The sequence below is a fragment of the Lotus japonicus genome, chromosome 5, assembly GCF_012489685.1.
Source record: "Lotus japonicus ecotype B-129 chromosome 5, LjGifu_v1.2".
In the NCBI taxonomy this organism is placed as follows: domain Eukaryota; kingdom Viridiplantae; phylum Streptophyta; class Magnoliopsida; order Fabales; family Fabaceae; genus Lotus; species Lotus japonicus.
In genome coordinates, this window is record NC_080045.1 from 28,881,762 (window position 1) to 28,904,346 (window position 22,585).

Here is a 22,585-nt window from a genome sequence, read left to right on the forward strand (position 1 = left end):
CTCCGAAACTCGCTGTCCAGTACAGGAAACTGGCAGAGATACTTTTGCCTTCAAATTAATTTTTCAACCATTCAAGTCCCAGAGTTTTAAACCATATTCCAGCAGCAAGAACCACATATCATATATCATATATCATGCTTAAATTTCCAGAACCAAGATAACCATCAATTCTAGCACAAAAGGCAGATCTAAGCATATAAATCTTCAATCATTTTAATCAAGCAAAGTCATAGAAGAAAACGGTAGTTGTAGTGATGAATAATGGAGAATCATGGCATCAACATTTCATCTCAAATCAGAAGCAAAACATCAAGACCTCAAGGCAGAAAAAAAAACAGCAAGCATCATGAACACAAAACTCTTGCAAAAGCAATCATGTTCATGGCTTTTCTCATAGTAAAACATGGCAAATCCCCTAGGCAATCTACCCAATCCTAGGACCAGCCCTTACCTTGGGTTCTTGGTCTGAAAAGAAGAAGAGAATGAAGTTTGGAAGAATAATCTCTTGCTGTCCAAGTCTCCTTCACCTCCCTTCTCCTTCGCGAAACCCTCTCTATTCGCGCTCTCTCCCTTGCTCGCGCGCGTGACCGGCGACAATGGTGGTGGCTTGGGCGGCGGCTCCCTTCTCTTCTCTCACACGTTCTCTCTTTGTTTTTCACGTGAAGGTGCTGTAGTGTATCTCTGTTTTCTGATTGTGGAAGAATAGGGTTTCCCCCCTTGGCTAAAATCCCATGCAACCCACAAGTGGGCTAGGGTTTTGTTTTCCACAAGCCCGACCCAAGTCCAACCTTAACCCACCAGTCTAATTACCTAATCAGACCTGAAACTTACTAAAACCTAAGCCCTCAAAGGTAAATTCATAATTAAATTCGGACTTAGAAGAAAAACAATGTAATAATCCCGCTGGCACTGTACAGCCGGAACAACGTTCACTAAAACGGGGATATCTGGAGCTACAGATATCGGATCGACACGAAACCACTTGGAGAATTTTCTAGACTTGAAGGGCTACAACTCTCATGAAGGAAGTTTTCCCAAATGAAGTCGTTAAGACCCTCTAAAAATTCACACAAGTTGACAGTTCTAATCTGCCAGTTATCAAACATAGCCAAAAACTTCAATTTTATTCAAACTTCCATAAAATTGTTCCAAATTGAACTTAGGGCCTTACAATACCACCCCCCTTAAAAATAGTTTCGCCCTCGAAACTTAAGGGTCTACAAACAACTCGGGATGTGATTTCCGCATTTTATCCTCTAATTCCCAAGTCGCATCGCCCGTAGCTTGATTCCATACAACCTTCACTAAGGATACTTCCTTGTTCCTCAAGCGTTTGGTGCTTTTGTCGACGATCTTGATGGGCGGCATTTCCATCGTTAGATCATCCTTCAGCTGAATATCATCAGGTTCAATCACATGAGAATTATCAGCCATATACCTCCGAAGTTGCGACACATGCAGCACATCATGTATGTTGGATAGGAACGGCGGTAAGGCAATCCTATACGCCACGGGTCCAACACGCTCCGTAATCTGGTACGGTCCGATAAACTTTGGAGTAAGCTTCTTTGACTTGATCGCCCTTCCGACACCTGTCATCGGGGTAACCCGCAAGAAGACATGATCTCCAGCTTGAAACTCCAACTCCTTCCTGCGATTGTCAGCATAACTTTTCTGACGACTCTGCGAAACCCTCATCTTCTCTTGGATTCGCTTCACCTCTTCTGTGGTTTTCTGAACTAATTCAGGTCCAACAATCAAGTTCTCCCCATCTTGATGCCAGCACAAGGGTGTACGGCACCTCCGACCATACAACGCTTCATAAGGGGCCATCCCTATGCTTGCATGAAAGCTGTTGTTGTAAGTGAACTCGATCAATGGCAACATCTCATCCCAGCTGCCTTTGTGATCCAGCACACAAGATCTTAGCAAATCCTCCAAGGATTGGATGGTCCTCTCGGTTTGCCCATCCGTCTGTGGATGATAAGCGGAACTCAATTTCAACCTGGTTCCCAAAGCCCGCTGCAAAGCTTCCCAGAAACGCGAGGTAAACCTCGGGTCTCTGTCCGACACAATGCTAGATGGCACACCGTGCAAGCGTACAATCTCAGCAATGTATATCTCCGCCAACCTCTCTACCTTGTAGTTCAGATTGATTGGCACGAAGTGGGCAGTCTTCGTCAATCGATCAACTACAACCCAAATTGCATCGAACTTCCTTCGTGTAAGCGGCAACGCCGTCACGAAGTCCATGGAAATGCTATCCCATTTCCACTCCGGGACATCCAATGACTGCAGCTTTCCTGCTGGTTTCTGATGTTCCACCTTCGCCTTCTGACACATCAAACATGTCGACACATACTCAGCTACTTGTTTCTTCATCCCAGGCCACCAGAAATGAAGTTTCAAGTCCTGATACATCTTATTCATCCCCGGATGAATACTCAATCTGCTTTTATGACCTTCATCCAAGATCAGCTTCCTCATTACTGCATCATTGGGTACACAAACTCGTCCCTTACAACGCAGAATATTGTCGTTCCCAATAGCGAACTCAGACGCTTTTCCTTGTGCCACAAGCTTGCGCCATTCAATCAACCCTTCATCGGTCTCTTGTTTCGACTTTATCTCATCCAAGAGTCCACTAGACACCGTCACCATTCCAAAGCTCAGCTTCCCCGGTGCGAGTTCAACATTCAAACTCAGATCACGGAAAGCCTCCAACAATTCTAACTCCTTGACCATCAACGAGGATACATGTATAGCCTTTCGACTCAGAGCATCAACTACAACATTGGTCTTCCCCGGATGATACTGTAATGAGAACTCATAGTCTTGCAGAAACTCCATCCACCGTCTCTGCCTCATGTTCAGATCCTTCTGATCAAACAAGTACTTCAAACTCTTGTGATCACTATAGATCGTGAACGTACTGCCATACAAGTAATGTCTCCAGATCTTGAGAGCATACACTATAGCAGCCAACTCCAAATCATGCGTAGGGTAATTCTTCTCATGGACTTTCAACTGTCGCGAAGCATAAGCAATCACCCTCTTCTCTTGCATCATCACACAACCCAAACCATTATGCGACGCATCACAGTACACGTCGTATGGTTCTCCCTCCTTTGGCAAAGCTAGTACAGGTGCGGTGGTCAACCGCTTCTTCATTTCTTGGAAGCTAGCCTCACACTTCTCCGTCCACGCAAACGGTTGATCCTTCTTTGTCAAATGAGTCAACGGTGCAGTCAACTTGGCGTAATCCTTCACGAAACGCCGATAGTAGCCAGCAAGCCCAACAAAACTTCTGATATCACTTGCTGTCTTCGGTTGTTCCCATGCCAAAACTGATTCAATTTTGCTGGGGTCCACTGCCACACCTTTGCTAGATATGACATGACCAAGGAACTTCACTTCCTCCATCCAGAACTCACACTTTCCTCCATTAGCATAGAGTTCCTTCTTCCGCAACACCTCTAGCACTTGACGTAAATGCTCCTCATGTTCCTCCTTACTCTTCGAGTAAATTAGAATATCGTCTATGAACACCACCACGAACTTGTCCAAGAATGGCCTGAACACATGGTTCATGTAGTCCATAAAAACTGCGGGTGCATTAGTAACTCCAAATGGCATCACGAGATATTCATAATGTCCATATCGAGTTCTGAATGCCGTCTTCTGAATGTCAGCCTCCTTCACCCGAATCTGGTGATACCCTGATTTCAGATCAATCTTCGAGAAAACAACTGCTCCCCGAAGTTGGTCCATCAAGTCGTCTATCCGAGGCATCGGATAACGATTCTTCACTGTCACCTTGTTTAGTTGTCGGTAATCTACACACAACCTGGACCTCCCGTCCTTCTTCTTTACCAACAACACTGGCGCTCCCCAAGGAGACACACTCGGTCGAATAAATCCCTTTGAAGAGAGATCATCCAACTGTTTTGCCAATTCCATCAATTCCGCTGGTGCCATCCGATACGGCGCCATCGATATCGGTCCCGTGCCGGGCATGATGTCAATGGAGAACTCCGTCTCCCTTACTGGTGGCAATCCGGGCACATCCTCCGGAAAAACATCCACATAGTCTTGCACTATCGAGATGTTCCGTACATCACTATCGTTTCTTGCTTCCGCCACGATAGAGTTCACGAACGCCGGTGAACCCTTCTTCAAATGGTACGAATTCAAATAATCCGTAACGCCTGAATCCGGAAATACCACGGCCTTGTTAGCACAATCCAAAAGAACATGATATTGCGCCAACCAGTCCATCCCCAGAATCACATCGAGCTCTTTAAGCCCTAAACAGACGAGGTTCGCAAGGAACTTCCGATCCTCATAAATCAACGGACATTGCAAGCATGCCGTGCGCGTAACTAATCGATAATCAATCTCAAGTATCACGGCAATGATACTGATCTAAGACAATCTCACAGCACAACAAACATCTTAGCAAACAAGTCTACCCAATCCTCACCGCGGAATTTCAAAAACACCTTTCTCAAAAACAAAACACAACGAGTTCGGAAACTCGTAAGCCCAAAACCCTTAGTGCTCTGGTTTCTCAACCGGAGCTCTGATACCACAATGTAACGCCCCGATTTCTCGAGTGTTACTCAGTAACTAATTAACCCATTTTCGTAAAGAGTTTTCGTCGATTCACTTATTAATCTTCAATTAATGACAAACCTTTTCATTTTACGAAAACTCTTGAAACATAACCTTTCCAAAAACACGCGGAAGTAACCAACATCGTAAAACCTTTTAAATAACCAACTGTAAAGAGTACGAATCAAAGGCCTGAATGAAAATAAAGATTACATCAAAACTTGTTCATTCGAATTTAAGCAATAATATTGTTCGATACCAACACTTCGGAAACTCTCAACCCCAACAGAAAACAAAAGACTCTCAACCAAAACCCTATTCCTTAGCCTCTTCCTCTTCCTCTGAAGTGTAGTCGTCCTCCGGTATTGGCACGTCACGTAGCATCAACTCCCAAGAATGAGTCATCGCCATTATCTTCACGACCATCTACCCCCCCCAAATAAACACATAGCAAACAAGCAGGGTCAGGTCCAACAAAAAGAATGATAATGACAAAATCAACAACAACCTATATAATATAAGTACATTATATGTCTTTTATGGGAAAGAGTCAGTTACTAACGGAATCTCACTTCACACAACCACCTTTCACCTTGGATCCAACACCATTCGTCCAGCAGACGAACAACACCATGAGCAAAGCTCACAACATCATGGCGTTCCTTGGAACGACCACAGCACACCATGGGTCAGACACCCACAAGTCATAACATCACGGTTCAAACCGCATTCACCCTCGCGTGCAAGTTATCCGTTTTGTCTCTAACGGAACCATTGTTCTCATGGTCCATAGTCCTAACCAGACCTATGTCCAAATTATTCACATTTACTTGCAAGCGAGTTATAAATTCATTCTCTTGGTGTTTAAGGCTCTAATGTCAATCCTAGAGTCTTATGAGTTAATATCGTATCAGATTACAACGTCAAGAAATAACAATCACACTAGGAGGAATTACAGCTGGGTGAGCGACCTCCTAAACAAGTCACAACTAAACTTCATGCAAAGCATAGAAATAATCAGGGCCTCCCAAATTCACAAATTATTTACAAATTCCAGAGGCTCAGTTTACAGATATCATCATATAAAAATCTCACAAAGGTCCCTAATCACATGTTACTAACATTTCCAACAATTTCTCAAATTTAGTGTTTTTGGACAACAGGTGCAGCGTGTACTAAAACTGGTCTACAGACCGCAATACTTAGCCACAAAATTCACATGATACATGACTGGAAAGATAATTCAAAACTCTACACTTTTATAGTTTATCACTTTTCCATTTGAGATCCAGAATTAGGTGATATTAGGCCTTAAAGCTTGCTGTCCGGTACAGGAAGAACAGCAGGTGCAACAGTCACTAAGATCGACCTCCAGACCTCATTACTAGACCAAAAATTATGTTCTTTACATGCATAGAAAGCCAATTCGAAAATCTACAATTTTCCAGTTTATCCCTTTTTCATTTGAGACCCCGAATTAGGTGTAATTAAGCTCCGAAACTCGCTGTCCAGTACAGGAAACTGGCAGAGATACTTTTACCTTCAAATTAATTTTTCAACCATTCAAGTCCCAGAGTTTTAAACCATATTCCAGCAGCAAGAACCACATATCATATATCATATATCATGCTTAAATTTCCAGAACCAAGATAACCATCAATTCTAGCACAAAAGGCAGATCTAAGCATATAAATCTTCAATCATTTTAATCAAGCAAAGTCATAGAAGAAAACGGTAGTTGTAGTGATGAATAATGGAGAATCAAGGCATCAACATTTCATCTCAAATCAGAAGCAAAACATCAAGACCTCAAGGCAGAAAAAAAAACAGCAAGCATCATGAACACAAAACTCTTGCAAAAGCAATCATGTTCATGGCTTTTCTCATAGTAAAACATGGCAAATCCCCTAGGCAATCTACCCAATCCTAGGACCAGCCCTTACCTTGGGTTCTTAGGGTTTAGATTTAAAGGTAGGACAAAAGGATAAAGACATATAGCTGTTGAGAGGGCATAAATTTAAAATCGATGTTATTAATCCATTGTATGTGAGACGAGTTCGTAGAGCTCAACAGAAACTTGCTTCAAATGGAGAATTGTAATGAAATAAGTACGGCAGAACCAAAGGAGAATGAGACCAACATATAGCTTTTGAGTGGAGAACTTACTTTTTAATGACAAAAAGTGTCTTGTTGTACCACAATAAGTTAGCTCATGATATTGCTCCACCGAATGTGATACAAGTTCGTAGAGCTCAATTAAATGTGGGTGTTTAGGGTTTAGGGTTTAGGGTTTAGGTTTAAAGGTAGGACAAAAGGATAACGAGGCCAACATATAGCTTTTGAGAGAACATAAATTTAAAATCGATGTTATTAATCCATTGTATGTGAGACGAGTTCGTAGAGCTCAACTGAGACTTACTACAAATTGAGAATTTTAACGAAATAAGTAGGGTAGAATCAAAGGAGAATGAGGCCAACATATAGCTTTTGAGTGGAGAAATTACTCTCTAATGACAAAAAGTGTCTTGTTGTACCACAATTAGTTTAAGCTCATGATATTTCTCCACCGAATGTGATGCAAGTTCGTAGAGCTCAATTAAATGTGGGTGTTTAGGGTTTAGGGTTTAGGGTTTAGGGTAGGACAAGGAAAAAGAGGCCAACATATAGCTTTTGAGAGGACATAAATTTAAAATCGATGTAATTAATCCATTGTATGTGAGACGAGTTCGTAGAGCTAAACTGAAACTTACTTCACATGGAGAATTGTAACGAAATAAGTAGGGTAGAACCAAAGGAGAATGAGACCAACATATAGCTTTTGAGTGGGGAGAACTTACTTTTTAATGACAAAAAGTGTCTTGTTGTACCACAATAAGTTAGCTCATGATATTGCTCCACCGAATGTGATGCAAGTTCGTAGAGAGCTCAACAAAATATGAGTGTTTAGGGTTTAGGCTTTAAAGTTTAGCGTTTAGAGTAGGACAAAAGGAAAAAGAGGCCAACATATAGCTTTTGAGAGGACACAAATTTAAAATCGATGTTATTATTGTATGTGAGACGAGTTCGTAGAGCTAAACTAAAACTTACTTCAAATGGAGAATTGTAACGAAATAAGTACGGTAGAACCAAAGGAGAATGAGACCAACATATAGCTTTTGAGTGGACAAAATTACTTTTTAATGACACAAAGTGTCTTGTTGTTCCACAATAAGTTAACTCATGATATTGCTCCACCGAATGTGATGCAAGTTCGTAGAGCTCAAATTAAATGTTGGTGTTTAGGGTTTAGGGTAAGGTTTATGTTTAAAAGTAGGACAGAAGGATAAAGAGGCCAACATATCTTTTGAGAGGACATAAATTTAAAATCGATGTTATTAATCCATTGTATGTGAGACGAGTTCGTAGAGCTCAACTGAAACTTACTTCAAATGGAGAATTGTAACGAAATAAGTACAAGATAACCAAAGGAGAATGAGACCAACATATAGCTATTGAGTGGAGAAATTACTTTTTAATGACAAAAAGTGTCTTGTTGTACCACAATAAGTTAGCTCACTATATAGCTCTACCGAATGTGATGCAAGTTCGTAGAGCTCAATTAAATGTGGGTGTTTAGGGTTTAGGGTTTAGGTTTAAAGGTAGGACAAAAGGATAAAGACATATAGCTTTTGAGAGGACATAAATTTAAAATCGATGTTATTAATCCATTGTATGTGAGACGAGTTCGTAGAGCTCAACTGAAACTTACTTCAAATGGAGAATTGTAACGAAATAAGTACGGTAGAACCAAAGGAGAATGAGACCAACATATAGCTTTTGAGTGGAGAACTTACTTTTTAATGACAAAAAGTGTCTTGTTGTACCACAATAAGTTAGCTCATGATATTGCTCCACCGAATGTGATGCAAGTTCGTAGAGCTCAATTAAATGTGGGTGTTTAGGGTTTAGGGTTTAGGTTTAAAGGTAGGACAAAAGGATAAAGACATATAGCTTTTGAGAGGACATAAACTTAAAATCGATGTTATTAATCCATTGTATGTGAGACGAGTTCGTAGAGCTCAACTGAAACTTACTTCAAATGGAGAATTGTAACGAAATAAGTACGGCAGAACCAAAGGAGAATGAGGCCAACATATAGCTTTTGAGTGGAGAAATTACTCTCTAATGACAAAAAGTGTCTTGTTGTACAACAATTAGTTTAAGCTCATGATATTTCTCCACCGAATGTGATGCAAGTTCGTAGAGCTAAACTAAATGTGGGTGTTTAGGGTTTAGGGTTTAGGGTAGGACAAAAGGAAAAAGAGGCCAACATATCGCTTTTGAGAGGACATAAATTTAAAATCGATGTTATTAATCCATTGTATGTGAGACGAGTTCGTAGAGCTCAACTGAAACTTACTTCAAATGGAAAATTGTAACGAAATAATGATATGCCCCAAGTTGATGCAAGGGCTTGATGGATCGTCTAGGATGATTTTAGGACTTGAGAAATCAGAGTTGGAAGGGAAAAACAAAGAAGAATTTCGTGCAAGGAAAAGATGGACAGAATTGGAATGGAACTTTATGGATATGGAAGTGCAGACGTCACACAAAGGTGGTGGCAAACCTTTGATAAGTCAAGGTCTTGAATCACTCAAGGGATATGAGAATCACTCTCAACAAACTGAACTAACTCAGAAAAAAATAATCTTATTCATTCATGTTCTCCATGCTTGGCCGTCCCTCCCTTTTAAAAGAGTTTGGCTTTGTTTTGAATTACAAAGGTGAGTCATGGTCTTAACTCCAATTAATGACTAATTATGGAGTTTTAACATCCAATTCTGAACTGAAAATTCAAATAAAAACTCCTAATGAGCTGGTCAAGCTCAGCTTGTAACAGCCCCTAAACTTTCTCTCATTACATTAAACAAACACAGGAAATTAACTTCAATTGAAAGAGATTCTTGGAGTTTTACTTCAGCCATCAAGAGCTGATGCAAACTTGGAATATTCCTCCCTTAAAGCCTTCTTATTCACGCCCCACATGCCTCCACTTCAGGTCCATTAATTGCTAATGCATCCTTGGTGTATTAGGGACTTATTGGATTGAAAAAAAACTAGAAATAAAATTCGAACTCAGCTCCAATTAATTGGGCTGATCTTGGACGACTTCCTCTTCATAGTTCATGAGGAAATTCACCAATTTGGGCTCAAGTTCTCGCACATGGGTTCCTTCCTCAAGAGCTAATGCTATCATCTGTTGAAGTGCTTCCTTGGCACTTTTAGCCCTTGCCCTAGTCATTGGTCCTCCAAGTCCTTTTAGCGCTCCATGACCCTTGTCCTTGTCCTTGTCCTCATCATTCCCTCCCTCTTGAAAAGGATTTGACCTCAAATCAAATTCTCCTCCATCTGCATCGAAGAGAGATAAATCAGAGACATTAAAGGTTGAGCTGATGTTATACTCACCTGGAAGCTCTATTTTATAGGCATTGTAATTGACTCTCTCAAGTACTTGAAAAGGTCCATCCCCTCTAGGTTGGAGTTTGGATTTCCTTTGTTCTGGAAACCTTTCCTTCCTCATGTGCACCCAAACCCAATCTCCGGGTTGGAACACCACCTCCTTTCTTCCCTTGTTAGCTTGCCTAGCATAACTCTCATTCTTTCTCTCAATTTGAGCCTTCACACGCTCATGCATCTTCTTGACATATTCAGCTTTGCCCTGTCCTTCCTTGTGCTTGAAAACAGAAATGTTAGGCATAGGCAATAAATCAAGAGGAGTCAAAGGGTTAAATCCATACACTACTTCAAATGGGGAGCAATTGGTAGTGCTATGGACAGCCCTATTGTAAGCAAATTCAACATGAGGCAAACACGCCTCCCAAGCCTTTAAATTGGCCTTAAGGACAGTCCTAAGCAAGGTGCCTAGGGTCCTATTAACCACCTCAGTTTGCCCATCAGTTTGTGGGTGGCAAGTGGTAGAGAACAAAAGTTTAGTGCCTAACTTCCCCCATAAAGTCCTCCAGAAGTGACTTAGGAACTTGGTGTCCCTATCACTAACTATGCTTCTAGGCATCCCATGAAGTCTTACAACTTCTTTAAAGAACAAATCAGCAACGTGACAAGCATCATCAGCTTTCCTGCAAGGAATAAAATGAGCCATTTTTGAAAACCTATCAACAACCACAAAAATTGAATCCTTACCATTCTTTGTTCTAGGGAGGCCTAAAACAAAGTCCATAGACAAGTCAACCCAAGGGTATTCAGGGATTGGCAAAGGAGTATACAAACCATGTGGCATCACCTTAGACTTAGCCTTCTTGCAAACAATGCAATGTTCACAAAACTTGATCACATCATGTTTCATTTTGGGCCAATAGAAATGTTCCTGTAAAGTTTCTAGAGTCTTTTGGACTCCAAAATGACCCATTAATCCCCCAGCATGGGATTCTTTAACAAGCAGTTCTCTAATGGAACTTTTAGGCACACACAACCTGTTTTCCTTAAATAAAAATCCATTGTGCCTATAAAATCCATTTTGAGAAACTTTCTCACAAGCCACAAAAATTTCAGCAAAGTTATCATCTTTTTCATACATTTCTTTCACATGTTCAAGTCCTAGCAATTTAATCTCTAACATGGAAAGCAACACGTGTCTCCTGGATAAAGCATCAGCCACAATGTTACTTTTCCCCTTTTTGTGTTTTATGACATAGGGAAATTGTTCCAAAAATTCAACCCATTTGGCATGCCTTTTGTTCAACTTACCTTGCCCCTTCAAGTATTTCAGCGACTCATGATCACTATGGATCACGAATTCCTTGGGCAAAAGATAATGCTGCCAAGTCTTCAAAGCTCTCACCAAAGCATACAATTCCTTATCATAAGTGGAATAGTTAAGGGCAGCTCCGCTTAACTTTTCACTAAAATAAGCAATTGGGTGGCCTTCTTGAAGCAACACAGCACCAATACCTACATTTGAAGCATCACATTCAAGTTCAAAAGATTTAGCAAAGTTAGGTAAAGCAAGTATAGGGGCATGGGTAAGCTTATGCTTTAGGGCAGCAAAGGCCTCTTCTTGATTCTTTCCCCAATGAAAACTCACATTCTTTTTCACCACTTCATTTAGGGGTGCTGCCAAGGTACTAAAGTCCTTAACAAACCTCCTGTAGAAACTGGCCAAGCCATGAAAACTTCTTACATCACCCACGGATTTAGGAGTGGGCCACTCTGGAATGGCTTTGATCTTTTCCTCATCAACCTGCACTCCTTTCGAACTCACAACAAAACCAAGAAACACAACATGGTCAGTGCAAAAAGTGCATTTCTCAAGATTGGCAAACAATTGTTCCTTTCTAAGCATACTCAAGACAGATCTTAAGTGCTCAACATGCAGCTCAAGAGTAGTGCTATAGACCAAAATATCATCAAAGTACACAACCACAAATTTCCCAATGAATTCCCTCAAAACATGGTTCATTAGTCTCATAAAAGTACTAGGTGCATTAGTTAAACCAAAAGGCATAACCAACCATTCATACAAACCATATTTAGTTTTGAAAGCAGTTTTCCATTCATCCCCTTCTTTAATCCTTATTTGATTGTAACCACTTTTCAAATCAATTTTAGAAAAATAACATGCTCCATGCAATTCATCAAGCAAATCATCAAGTCTAGGAATAGGGTGCCTATACTTAATGGTGATGTTATTCAAGGCTCTACAATCAGAGCACATTCTCCAAGTCCCATCTTTCTTTGGTACCAAAATCACCGGTACAGCACAAGGACTCATGCTATTTCTTACCCACCCTTTGTTCAAGAGTTCTTCCACTTGTCTTTGAATTTCAGTGGTTTCTTGTGGGTTGCTTCTATATGCTGGCCTATTAGGCAAAAAAGCTCCCGGAATTAGATCAATTTGATGCTCCATTCCTCTCAGTGGTGGTAGACCACTTGGAACACTTGTTGGAAACACATCCTCATAATCCTGCAAAAGAGATTTAACACTAGATGGCAGTTCAAAATTTTCAAAAGTGTTAGTGTTCAAAATCTGATTTTTGCAAAACATCAAGTATAGGATCTGTTTTGAAGCTATCATCCTTTTCACCTCTCTCTTTTTGATCAAACAAATTTCTTTTCGCTCAAGTATTTCACTCTTTTCTTTTTGCTCTCTCTCAAGTGTTTCACTCTTTTCTTTTTGCTTTCTCTCAAGTGTCTCACTCTTTTCTTTTCTCTCTTGTTCAATCTTTTCTCTCATTTTCTTTTGATCCTCACGCACCTCCCTAGGGCTCAAAGGTTTTAGCGTAATTTTCTGGCCATGATGTTGGAATGAGATCTTGTTGGTGCTGCCATTATGATCAGAGTTGGTGTCATATTGCCATGGTCTTCCCAACAGTATGTGACTAGCCTCCATGGGAACAACATCACAAAGAACCTTATCCCTGTATTTGCCAATGGAAAAGTCAACTTCAACTTGCTTACTTACTTGTATTTCTCCATAGTGGCTGAGCCATTGAAGTTTGTATGGCCAAGGATGTGGTTTTGAGACCAGGTTCAGCTTCTCCACCATTCTTTCACTAGCCACATTAGTACAGCTCCCGCCATCAACAATCATCAAGCAAATCTGCCCATTGACAGAACATCTTGTGTGAAAGATATTCTCTCTTTGGCTTTCTTTCTTTGGCTTTTGTTGGCTACCAAGCATTCTCCGTATCATCAACAGTTCACCATTCATGGCTGCCTCCTCTTCTTCTTCACTTTGTTCTCCTTCGGACTCACTGGTGTAGTCTCCATCATCCTTAATAATCATGGTCTTTTTGGAGGCACATTCATAAGCATAATGTCCCATACCTTGGCATTTGAAGCACTTGACCTCTTTGCTCTTTTTGGATGGTTGTTCAAGAGGTTTTGAAGAAGCTGAAGCTTGTGGTTTGGTGGCTGGTTTGCTAAGGGTGCTCGGCCCTTCATTCTTCATTCTGTCTCTCCAAGATGAATTGGAATTGGTAGAACTCTTCCTTGCAAGCCCTTTCCTTTTGAGTTGTTGCTCAACTTTAGTGGCCTTGTGCAGCAATTCTTCCATGTCTACATATTCCTGAAGTTCTACAATATCTCTAACATCATTAGATAAACCATTAATAAATCGAATCATGGTTACCTCTTCATCCTCCTCAAGATTGGCTTGCAACATAAGCACCTCAAGTTCTTTGTAATACTCCTCAACACTCTTGCTGCCTTGGGTAAGTTTTTTAAGTTTAAATTTTACATCCCTAGCATGGCTTGAAGGGACATATCTTTTCCTCATGATTCGTTTCATTTCAGCCCATGTTTCCACCGCTGGCTCCTCATTTCTCAATCTCTCTTTTGCAAACTTATTCCACCAAACAAGAGCATAGTCTGAAAAGTGAGCAGCTGCAAGTTTCACCTTTTGGTCCTCCTCATAGTTGTTGCAAGCAAAGACATGCTCTATTTTGAGTTCCCACTCCAAGTATGCCTCTGGATCACTCTTTCCCTTAAAAGGAGGAATTTGGAATTTGACTCCTTCAATCCGAGCAGGTCTAGGATTTTCATGAATTCGTCGTGGCCTCCCGCCTTCACTGTCACTATTGTTCCGGTTCTCCATTTGATCCAGCCTTTCGTGGATCTCTTCAGTTTGCCTCCTCATTAAGTTTTCCAGATGTTGTGTAAGAGCCCGCATTTCGATGGTCGAGAGTCGCACTGCTGGTTGCTCCTCCTCTTCTCCTGACATCTTTGACAAATGAAAAGATTCAAGTAGAACAAACAAATGTTAGTGTTTACCTCACTTCTCTCGTGTTTCCCTCAAATTGGCTTTTCTATGATGTGCACTCTTGCCTTTTTCCATTCAAAAATTCTCACAATCTCTTGAGTAAATCAAAGTTAAGACACACAAAGAATTATGCCACCAAATTTGTGTAGAGTCACACATATTAGAATAGACTTTAGAATATGAAACAAAAGAAGACAAGACAAATCACCACAGAAATGGAAAGGACTCCAAATATTTAGAGACTAAAGAAGAATTCAAGAACAAACAGAAAGAAGAAAATAAATTGGAATGCTAGCAACAAAATTACCTTGAACAATTGAATTTGGCTAATTAAACAAGAACCATTCAGCCATTTTTTTTTTGAATTTTCGTTTTTTTTTTTGAATTTTCGTTTTGTAATTTGTTTTTGATTCTGAACAATTAACAAGGCTTAACTTTTGCAATGGTTCAGCCAAAAGAAACAAAAACTAAAATCAAGGTAACAAGAAATGACAAAGAGTTGCTAACCAGAATTCCAGATAAGAAAAGAAACCAAAATCCTAGAACCGGAGCTCTGATTACCAAATGATACGCCCCAAGTTGATGCAAGGGCTGCAATGGATCGTCTAGGATTGATCTTGGATGATGAGAACTCTGAAATGTGAGAAAGAAGAAGAAGAATTTCGTGATGGAAGGGAAATGGACAGAAAAGAGGGGAAGTTTTAGTGAAATGGAAGATGAAGACTTCACACAAAGGTGGTGGCAAACCCTTGATAAGCCTAATTCTTGAATCACTCAAGAACTATGAGAATCACTCTCACAAATCTGAATCACTCAGAAAAGAAAATACTAATTCATTCTACAAATTGAGAATTTTAACGAAATAAGTAGGGTAGAACCAAAGGAGAATGAGGCCAACATATAGCTTTTGAGTGGAGAAATTACTTTTTAATGACAAAAAGTGTCTTGTTGTACCACAAAAAGTTAGCTCATGATATTGCTCCACTTAATGTGATGCAAGTTCGTAGAGCTCAATTAAATGTGGGTGTTTAGGGTTTAGGGTTTAGGTTTAAAAGTAGGACAAAAGGATAAAGCGGCCAACATATCTTTTGAGAGGACATAAATTTAAAATCGATGTTATTAAATCCATTGTATGTGAGACGAGTTCGTAGAGCTCAACTGAAACTTTCTTCAAATGGAGAATTGTATCGAAATAAGTAGGGTAGAACCAAAGGAGAATGAGGCCAACATATAGCTTTTGAGTGGAGAAATTACTTTTTAATGACAAAAAGTGTCTTGTTGTATAACAATTAGTTTAAGCTCATGATATTTCTCCACCGAATGTGATGCAAGTTCGTAGAGCTAAACTAAATGTGGGTGTTTAGGGTTTAGGGTTTAGGGTTTAGGGTAGGACAAAAGGATAAAGAGGCCAACATATCTTTTGAGAGGACATAAATTTAAAATCGATGTTATTAATCCATTGTATGTGAGACGAGTTCGTAGAGCTCAACTGAAACTTACTTCAAATGGAGAATTGTAACGAAATAAGTACGGTAGAACCAATGGAGAATGAGACCAACATATAGCTTTTGAGTGGAGAAATTACTTTTTAATGACAAAAAGTGTCTTGTTATACCACAATAAGTTAACTCATGATATTGCTCCACCGAATGTCATGCAAGTTCGTAGAGCTCAATTAAATGTGGGTGTTTAGGGTTTAGGGTTTAGGGTTTTGGGTTTAGGTTTAAAGGTAGGACAAAAGGATAAAGAGGCCAACATATAGCTTTTGAGAGGACATAAATTTAAAATCGATGTTATTAATCCATTGTATGTGAGACGAGTTCGTAGAGCTCAACTGAAACTTACTTCAAATGGAGAATTGTAACGAAATAAGTACGGTAGAACCAAAGGAGAATGAGACCAACATATAGCTTTTGAGTGGAGAACTTACTTTTTAATGACAAAAAGTGTCTTGTTGTACCACAATAAGTTAGCTCATGATATTGCTCCACCGAATGTGATGCAAGTTCGTAGAGCTTAATTAAATGTGGGTGTTTAGGGTTTAGGGTTTAGGGTTTAGGTTTAAAGGTAGGACAAAAGGATAAAGAGGCCAACATATAGCTTTTGAGAGGACATAAATTTAAAATCGATGTTATTAATCCATTGTATGTGAGACGAGTTCGTAGAGCTCAACTGAAACTTACTTCAAATGGAGAATTGTAACGAAATAAGTACGGTAGAACCAAAGGAGAATGAGACCAACATATAGCTTTTGAGTGGAGAACTTACTTTTTAATGACAAAAAGTGTCTTGTTGTACCACAATAAGTTAGCTCATGATATTGCTCCACCGAATGTGATGCAAGTTCGTAGAGCTCAATTAAATGTGGGTGTTTAGGGTTTAGGGTTTAGGGTTTAGGTTTAAAGGTAGGACAAAAGGATAAAGAGGCCAACATATAGCTTTTGAGAGGACATAAATTTAAAATCGATGTTATTAATCCATTGTATGTGAGACGAGTTCGTAGAGCTCAACTGAAACTTACTTCAAATGGAGAATTGTAACGAAATAAGTACGGTAGAACCAAAGGAGAATGAGACCAACATATAGCTTTTGAGTGGAGAACTTACTTTTTAATGACAAAAAGTGTCTTGTTGTACCACAATAAGTTAGCTCAGGATATTGCTCCACCGAATGTGATGCAAGTTCGTAGAGCTCAATTAAATGTGGGTGTTTAGGGTTTATGGTTTAGGTTTAAAGGTAGAACAAAAGGATAAAGAGGCCAAGATATAGCTTTTGAGAGGACATAAATTTAAAATCGATGTTATTAATCCATTGTATGTGAGACGAGTTCGTAGAGCTCACTAAAACTTTCTTCAAATGGAGAATTGTAACGAAATACGTACGGCAGAACCAAAGGAGAATGAGACCAACATATAGCTTTTGAGTGGAGAACTTACTTTTTAATGACAAAAAGTGTCTTGTTGTACCACAATAAGTTAGCTCATGATATTGCTCCACCGAATGTGATGCAAGTTCGTAGAGCTCAATTAAATGTGGGTGTTTAGGGTTTAGGGTTTAGGGTTTAGGTTTAAAGGTAGGACAAAAGGATAAAGAGGCCAACATATAGCTTTTGAGAGGACATAAATTGAAAATCGATGTTATTAATCCATTGTATGTGAGACGAGTTCGTAGAGTTCAACTGAAACTTACTTCAAATGGAGAATTGTAACGAAATAAGTACGGTAGAACCAAAGGAGAATGAGACCAACATATAGCTTTTGAGTGGAGAACTTACTTTTTAATGACAAAAAGTGTCTTGTTGTACCACAATAAGTTAGCTCAGGATATTGCTCCACCGAATGTGATGCAAGTTCGTAGAGCTCAATTAAATGTGGGTGTTTAGTGTTTATGGTTTAGGTTTAAAGGTAGGACAAAAGGATAAAGAGGCCAAGATATAGATTTTGAGAGGACATAAATTTAAAATCGATGTTATTAATCCATTGTATGTGAGACGAGTTCGTAGAGCTCACTAAAACTTTCTTCAAATGGAGAATTGTAACGAAATAAGTACGGCAGAACCAAAGGAGAATGAGACCAACATATAGCTTTTGAGTGGAGAACTTACTTTTTAATGACAAAAAGTGTCTTGTTGTACCACAATAAGTTAGCTCATGATATTGCTCCACCGAATGTGATGCAAGTTCGTAGAGCTCAATTAAATGTGGGTGTTTAGGGTTTAGGGTTTAGGTTTAAAGGTAGGACAAAAGGATAAAGAGGCCAACATATAGCTTTTGAGAGGACATAAATTTAAAATGGATGTTATTAATCCATTGTATGTGAGACGAGTTCGTAGAGTTCAACTGAAACGTACTTCAAATGGAGAATTGTAACGAAATAAGTAGGGTAGAACCAAAGGAGAATGAGACCAACATATAGCTTTTGAGTGGGGAGAACTTACTTTTTAATGACAAAAAGTTTCTTGTTGTACCACAATAAGTTAGCTCATGATATTGCTCCACCGAATGTGATGCAAGTTCGTAGAGAGCTCAACAAAATATGAGTGTTTAGGGTTTAGGCTTTAAAGTTTAGCGTTTAGAGTAGGACAAAAGGAAAAAGAGGCCAACATATAGCTTTTGAGAGGACACAAATTTAAAATCGATGTTATTATTGTATGTGAGACGAGTTCGTAGAGCTAAACTAAAACTTACTTCAAATGGAGAATTGTAACGAAATAACTACGGTAGAACCAAAGGAGAATGAGACCAACATATAGCTTTTGAGTGGAGAAATTACTTTTTAATGACAAAAAGTGTCTTGTTGTTCCACAATAAGTTAACTCATGATATTGCTCCACCGAATGTGTTGCAAGTTCGTAGAGCTCAAATTAAATGTTGGTCTTTAGGGTTTAGGGTGTAGGGTTTATGTTTAAAAGTAGGACAGAAGGATAAAGAGGCCAACATATCTTTTGAGAGGGCATAAATTTAAACTCAATGTTATTAATCCATTGTATGTGAGAAGAGTTCGTAGAGCTCAACTGAAACGTACTTCAAATGGAGAATTGTAAGGAAATAAGTACGGCAGAACCAAAGGAGAATGAGCCCAACATATAGCTTTTGAGTGGAGAACTTACTTTTTAATGACAAAAAGTGTCTTGTTGTACCACAATAAGTTAGCTCATGATATTGCTCCACCGAATGTGATGCAAGTTCGTAGAGCTCAATTAAATGTGGGTGTTTAGGGTTTAGGGTTTAGGGTTTAGGTTTAAAGGTAGGACAAAAGGATAAAGAGGCCAACATATAGCTTTTGAGAGGACATAAATTTAAAATCGATGTTATTAATCCACTGTATGTGAGACGAGTTCGTAGAGCTCAACTGAGACTTACTACAAATTGAGAATTTTAACGAAATAAGTAGGGTAGAACCAAAGGAGAACGAGGCCAACATATAGCTTTTGAGTGGAGAAATTACTTTTTAATGACAAAAAGTGTCTTGTTGTACTACAAAAAGTTAGCTCATGATATTGCTCCACCGAATGTGATGCAAGTTCGTAGAGCTCAATTAAATGTGGGTGTTTAGGGTTTAGGGTTTAGGGTTTAGGTTTAAAAGTAGGACAAAAGGATAAAGCGACCAACATATCTTTTGATAGGACATAAATTTAAAATCGATGTTATTAATCCATTGTATGTGAGACGAGTTCGTAGAGCTCAACTGAAACTTACTTCAAATGGAGAATTGTAACGAAATAAGTACGGCAGAACCAAAGGAGAATGAGACCAACTTATAGCTTTTGAGTGGAGAACTTACTTTTTAATGACAAAAAGTGTCTTGTTGTACCACAATAAGTTAGCTCATGATATTGCTCCACCGAATGTGATACAAGTTCGTAGAGCTCAATTAAATGTGGGTGTTTAGGGTTTAGGGTTTAGGTTTAAAGGTAGGACAAAAGGATAAAGAGGCCAACATATAGCTTTTGAGAGGACATAAATTTAAAATCGATGTTATTAATCCATTGTATGTGAGACGAGTTCGTAGAGTTCAACTGAAACATACTTCAAATGGAGAATTGTAACGAAATAAGTAGGGTAGAACAAAAGGAGAATGAGACCAACATATAGCTTTTGAGTGGGGAGAACTTACTTTTTAATGACAAAAAGTGTCTTGTTGTACCACAATAAGTTAGCTCATGATATTGCTCCACCGAATGTGATGCAAGTTCGTAGAGAGCTCAACAAAATATGAGTGTTTAGGGTTTAGGCTTTAAAGTTTAGCGTTTAGAGTAGGACAAAAGGAAAAAGAGGCAAACATATAGCTTTTGAGAGGACACAAATTTAAAATCGATGTTATTATTGTATGTGAGACGAGTTCGTAGAGCTAAACTAAAACTTACTTCAAATGGAGAATTGTAACGAAATAACTACGGTAGAACCAAAGGAAAATGAGACCAACATATAGCTTTTCAGTAGAGAAATTACTTTTTAATGACAAAAAGTGTCTTGTTGTTCCACAAGAAGTTAACTCATGATATTGCTCCACCCAATGTGATGCAAGTTCGTAGAAATCAAATTAAATGTTGGTGTTTAGGGTTTAGGGTGTAGGGTTTATGTTTAAAAGTAGGACAGAAGGATAAAGAGGCCAACATATCTTTTGAGAGGGCATAAATTTAAAATCAATGTTATTAATCCATTGTATGTGAGACGAGTTCGTAGAGCTCAACTGAAACTTGCTTCAAATGGAGAATTGTATTGAAATAAGTACGGCAGAACCAAAGGAGAATGAGACCAACATATAGCTTTTGAGTGGAGAACTTACTTTTTAATGACAAAAAGTGTCTTGTTGTACCACAATAAGTTAGCTCATGATATTGCTCCACCGAATGTGATACAAGTTCGTAGAGCTCAATTAAATGTGGGTGTTTAGGGTTTAGGATTTAGGGTTTAGGTTTAAAGGTAGGACAAAAGGATAAAGAGGCCAACATATAGCTTTTGAGAGGACATAAATTTAAAATCGATGTTATTAAACCATTGTATGTGAGAGGAGTTCGTAGAGCTCAACTGAGACTTACTACAAATTGAGAATTTTAACGAAATAAGTAGGGTAGAACCAAAGGAGAATGAGGCCAACATATAGCTTTTGAGTGGAGAAATTACTCTCTAATGACAAAAAGTGTCTTGTTGTACAACAATTAGTTTAAGCTCATGATATTTCTCCACCGAATGTGATGCAAGTTCGTAGAGCTAAACTAAATGTGGGTGTTTAGGGTTTAGGGTTTAGGGTTTAGGGTAGGACAAAAGGAAAAAGAGGCCAACATATCGCTTTTGAGAGGACATAAATTTAAAATCGATGTTATTAATCCATTGTATGTGAGACGAGTTCGTAGAGCTCAACTGAAACTTACTTCAAATGGAGAATTGTAACGAAATAAGTACGGCAGAACCAAAGGAGAATGAGACCAACATATAGCTTTTGAGTGGAGAACTTACTTTTTAATGACAAAAAGTGTCTTGTTGTACCACAATAAGTTAGCTCAATATATTGCTCCACCGAATGTGATGCAAGTTCGTAGAGCTCAATTAAATGTGGGTGTTTAGGGTTTAGGTTTAAAGGTAGGACAAAAGGATAAAGAGGCCAAGATATAGCTTTTGATAGGACATAAATTTAAAATCGATGTTATTAATCCATTGTATGTGAGACGAGTTCGTAGAGCTCACTAAAACTTTCTTCAAATGGAGAATTGTAACGAAATAAGTACGGCAGAACCAAAGGAGAATGAGACCAACATATAGCTTTTGAGTGGAGAACTTACTTTTTAATGACAAAAATTGTCTTGTTGTACCACAATAAGTTAGCTCATGATATTGCTCCACCGAATGTGATGCAAGTTCGTAGAGCTCAATTAAATGTGGGTGTTTAGGGTTTAGGGTTTAGGTTTAAAGGTAGGACAAAAGGATAAAGAGGCCAACATATAGCTTTTGAGAGGACATAAATTTAAAATGGATGTTATTAATCCATTGTATGTGAGACGAGTTCGTAGAGTTCAACTGAAACGTACTTCAAATGGAGAATTGTAACGAAATAAGTAGGGTAGAACCAAAGGAGAATGAGACCAACATATAGCTTTTGAGTGGGGAGAACTTACTTTTTAATGACAAAAAGTTTCTTGTTTTACCACAATAAGTTAGCTCATGATATTGCTCCACCGAATGTGATGCAAGTTCGTAGAGAGCTCAACAAAATATGAGTGTTTAGGGTTTAGGCTTTAAAGTTTAGCGTTTAGAGTAGGACAAAAGGAAAAAGAGGCCAACATATAGCTTTTGAGAGGACACAAATTTAAAATCGATGTTATTATTGTATGTGAGACGAGTTCGTAGAGCTAAACTAAAACTTACTTCAAATGGAGAATTATAACGAAATAACTATGGTAGAACCAAAGGAGAATGAGACCAACATATAGCTTTTGAGTGGAGAAATTACTTTTTAATGACAAAAAGTGTCTTGTTGTTCCACAATAAGTTAACTCATGATATTGCTCCACCGAATGTGTTGCAAGTTCGTAGAGCTCAAATTAAATGTTGGTGTTTAGGGTTTAGGGTGTAGGGTTTATGTTTAGAAGTAGGACAGAAGGATAAAGAGGCCAACATATCTTTTGAGAGGGCATAAATTTAAACTCAATGTTATTAATCCATTGTATGTGAGACGAGTTCGTAGAGCTCAACTGAAACGTACTTCAAATGGAGA

At 38.9% G+C, this 22,585-nt stretch overlaps 1 protein-coding gene across 1 annotated transcript; it reads right to left on the reverse strand.

The window, feature by feature from the left end:
* Positions 1 to 946: 946 nt before the first annotated feature.
* LOC130720242 (uncharacterized) lies at positions 947 to 2,160 on the reverse strand. Its single transcript, XM_057570868.1, has one exon. It carries the CDS (start codon positions 1,885 to 1,887, stop codon positions 1,210 to 1,212), a length of 678 nt encoding a protein of 225 aa, XP_057426851.1. The 5' UTR covers positions 1,888 to 2,160; the 3' UTR covers positions 947 to 1,209.
* Positions 2,161 to 22,585: the final 20,425 nt, after the last annotated feature.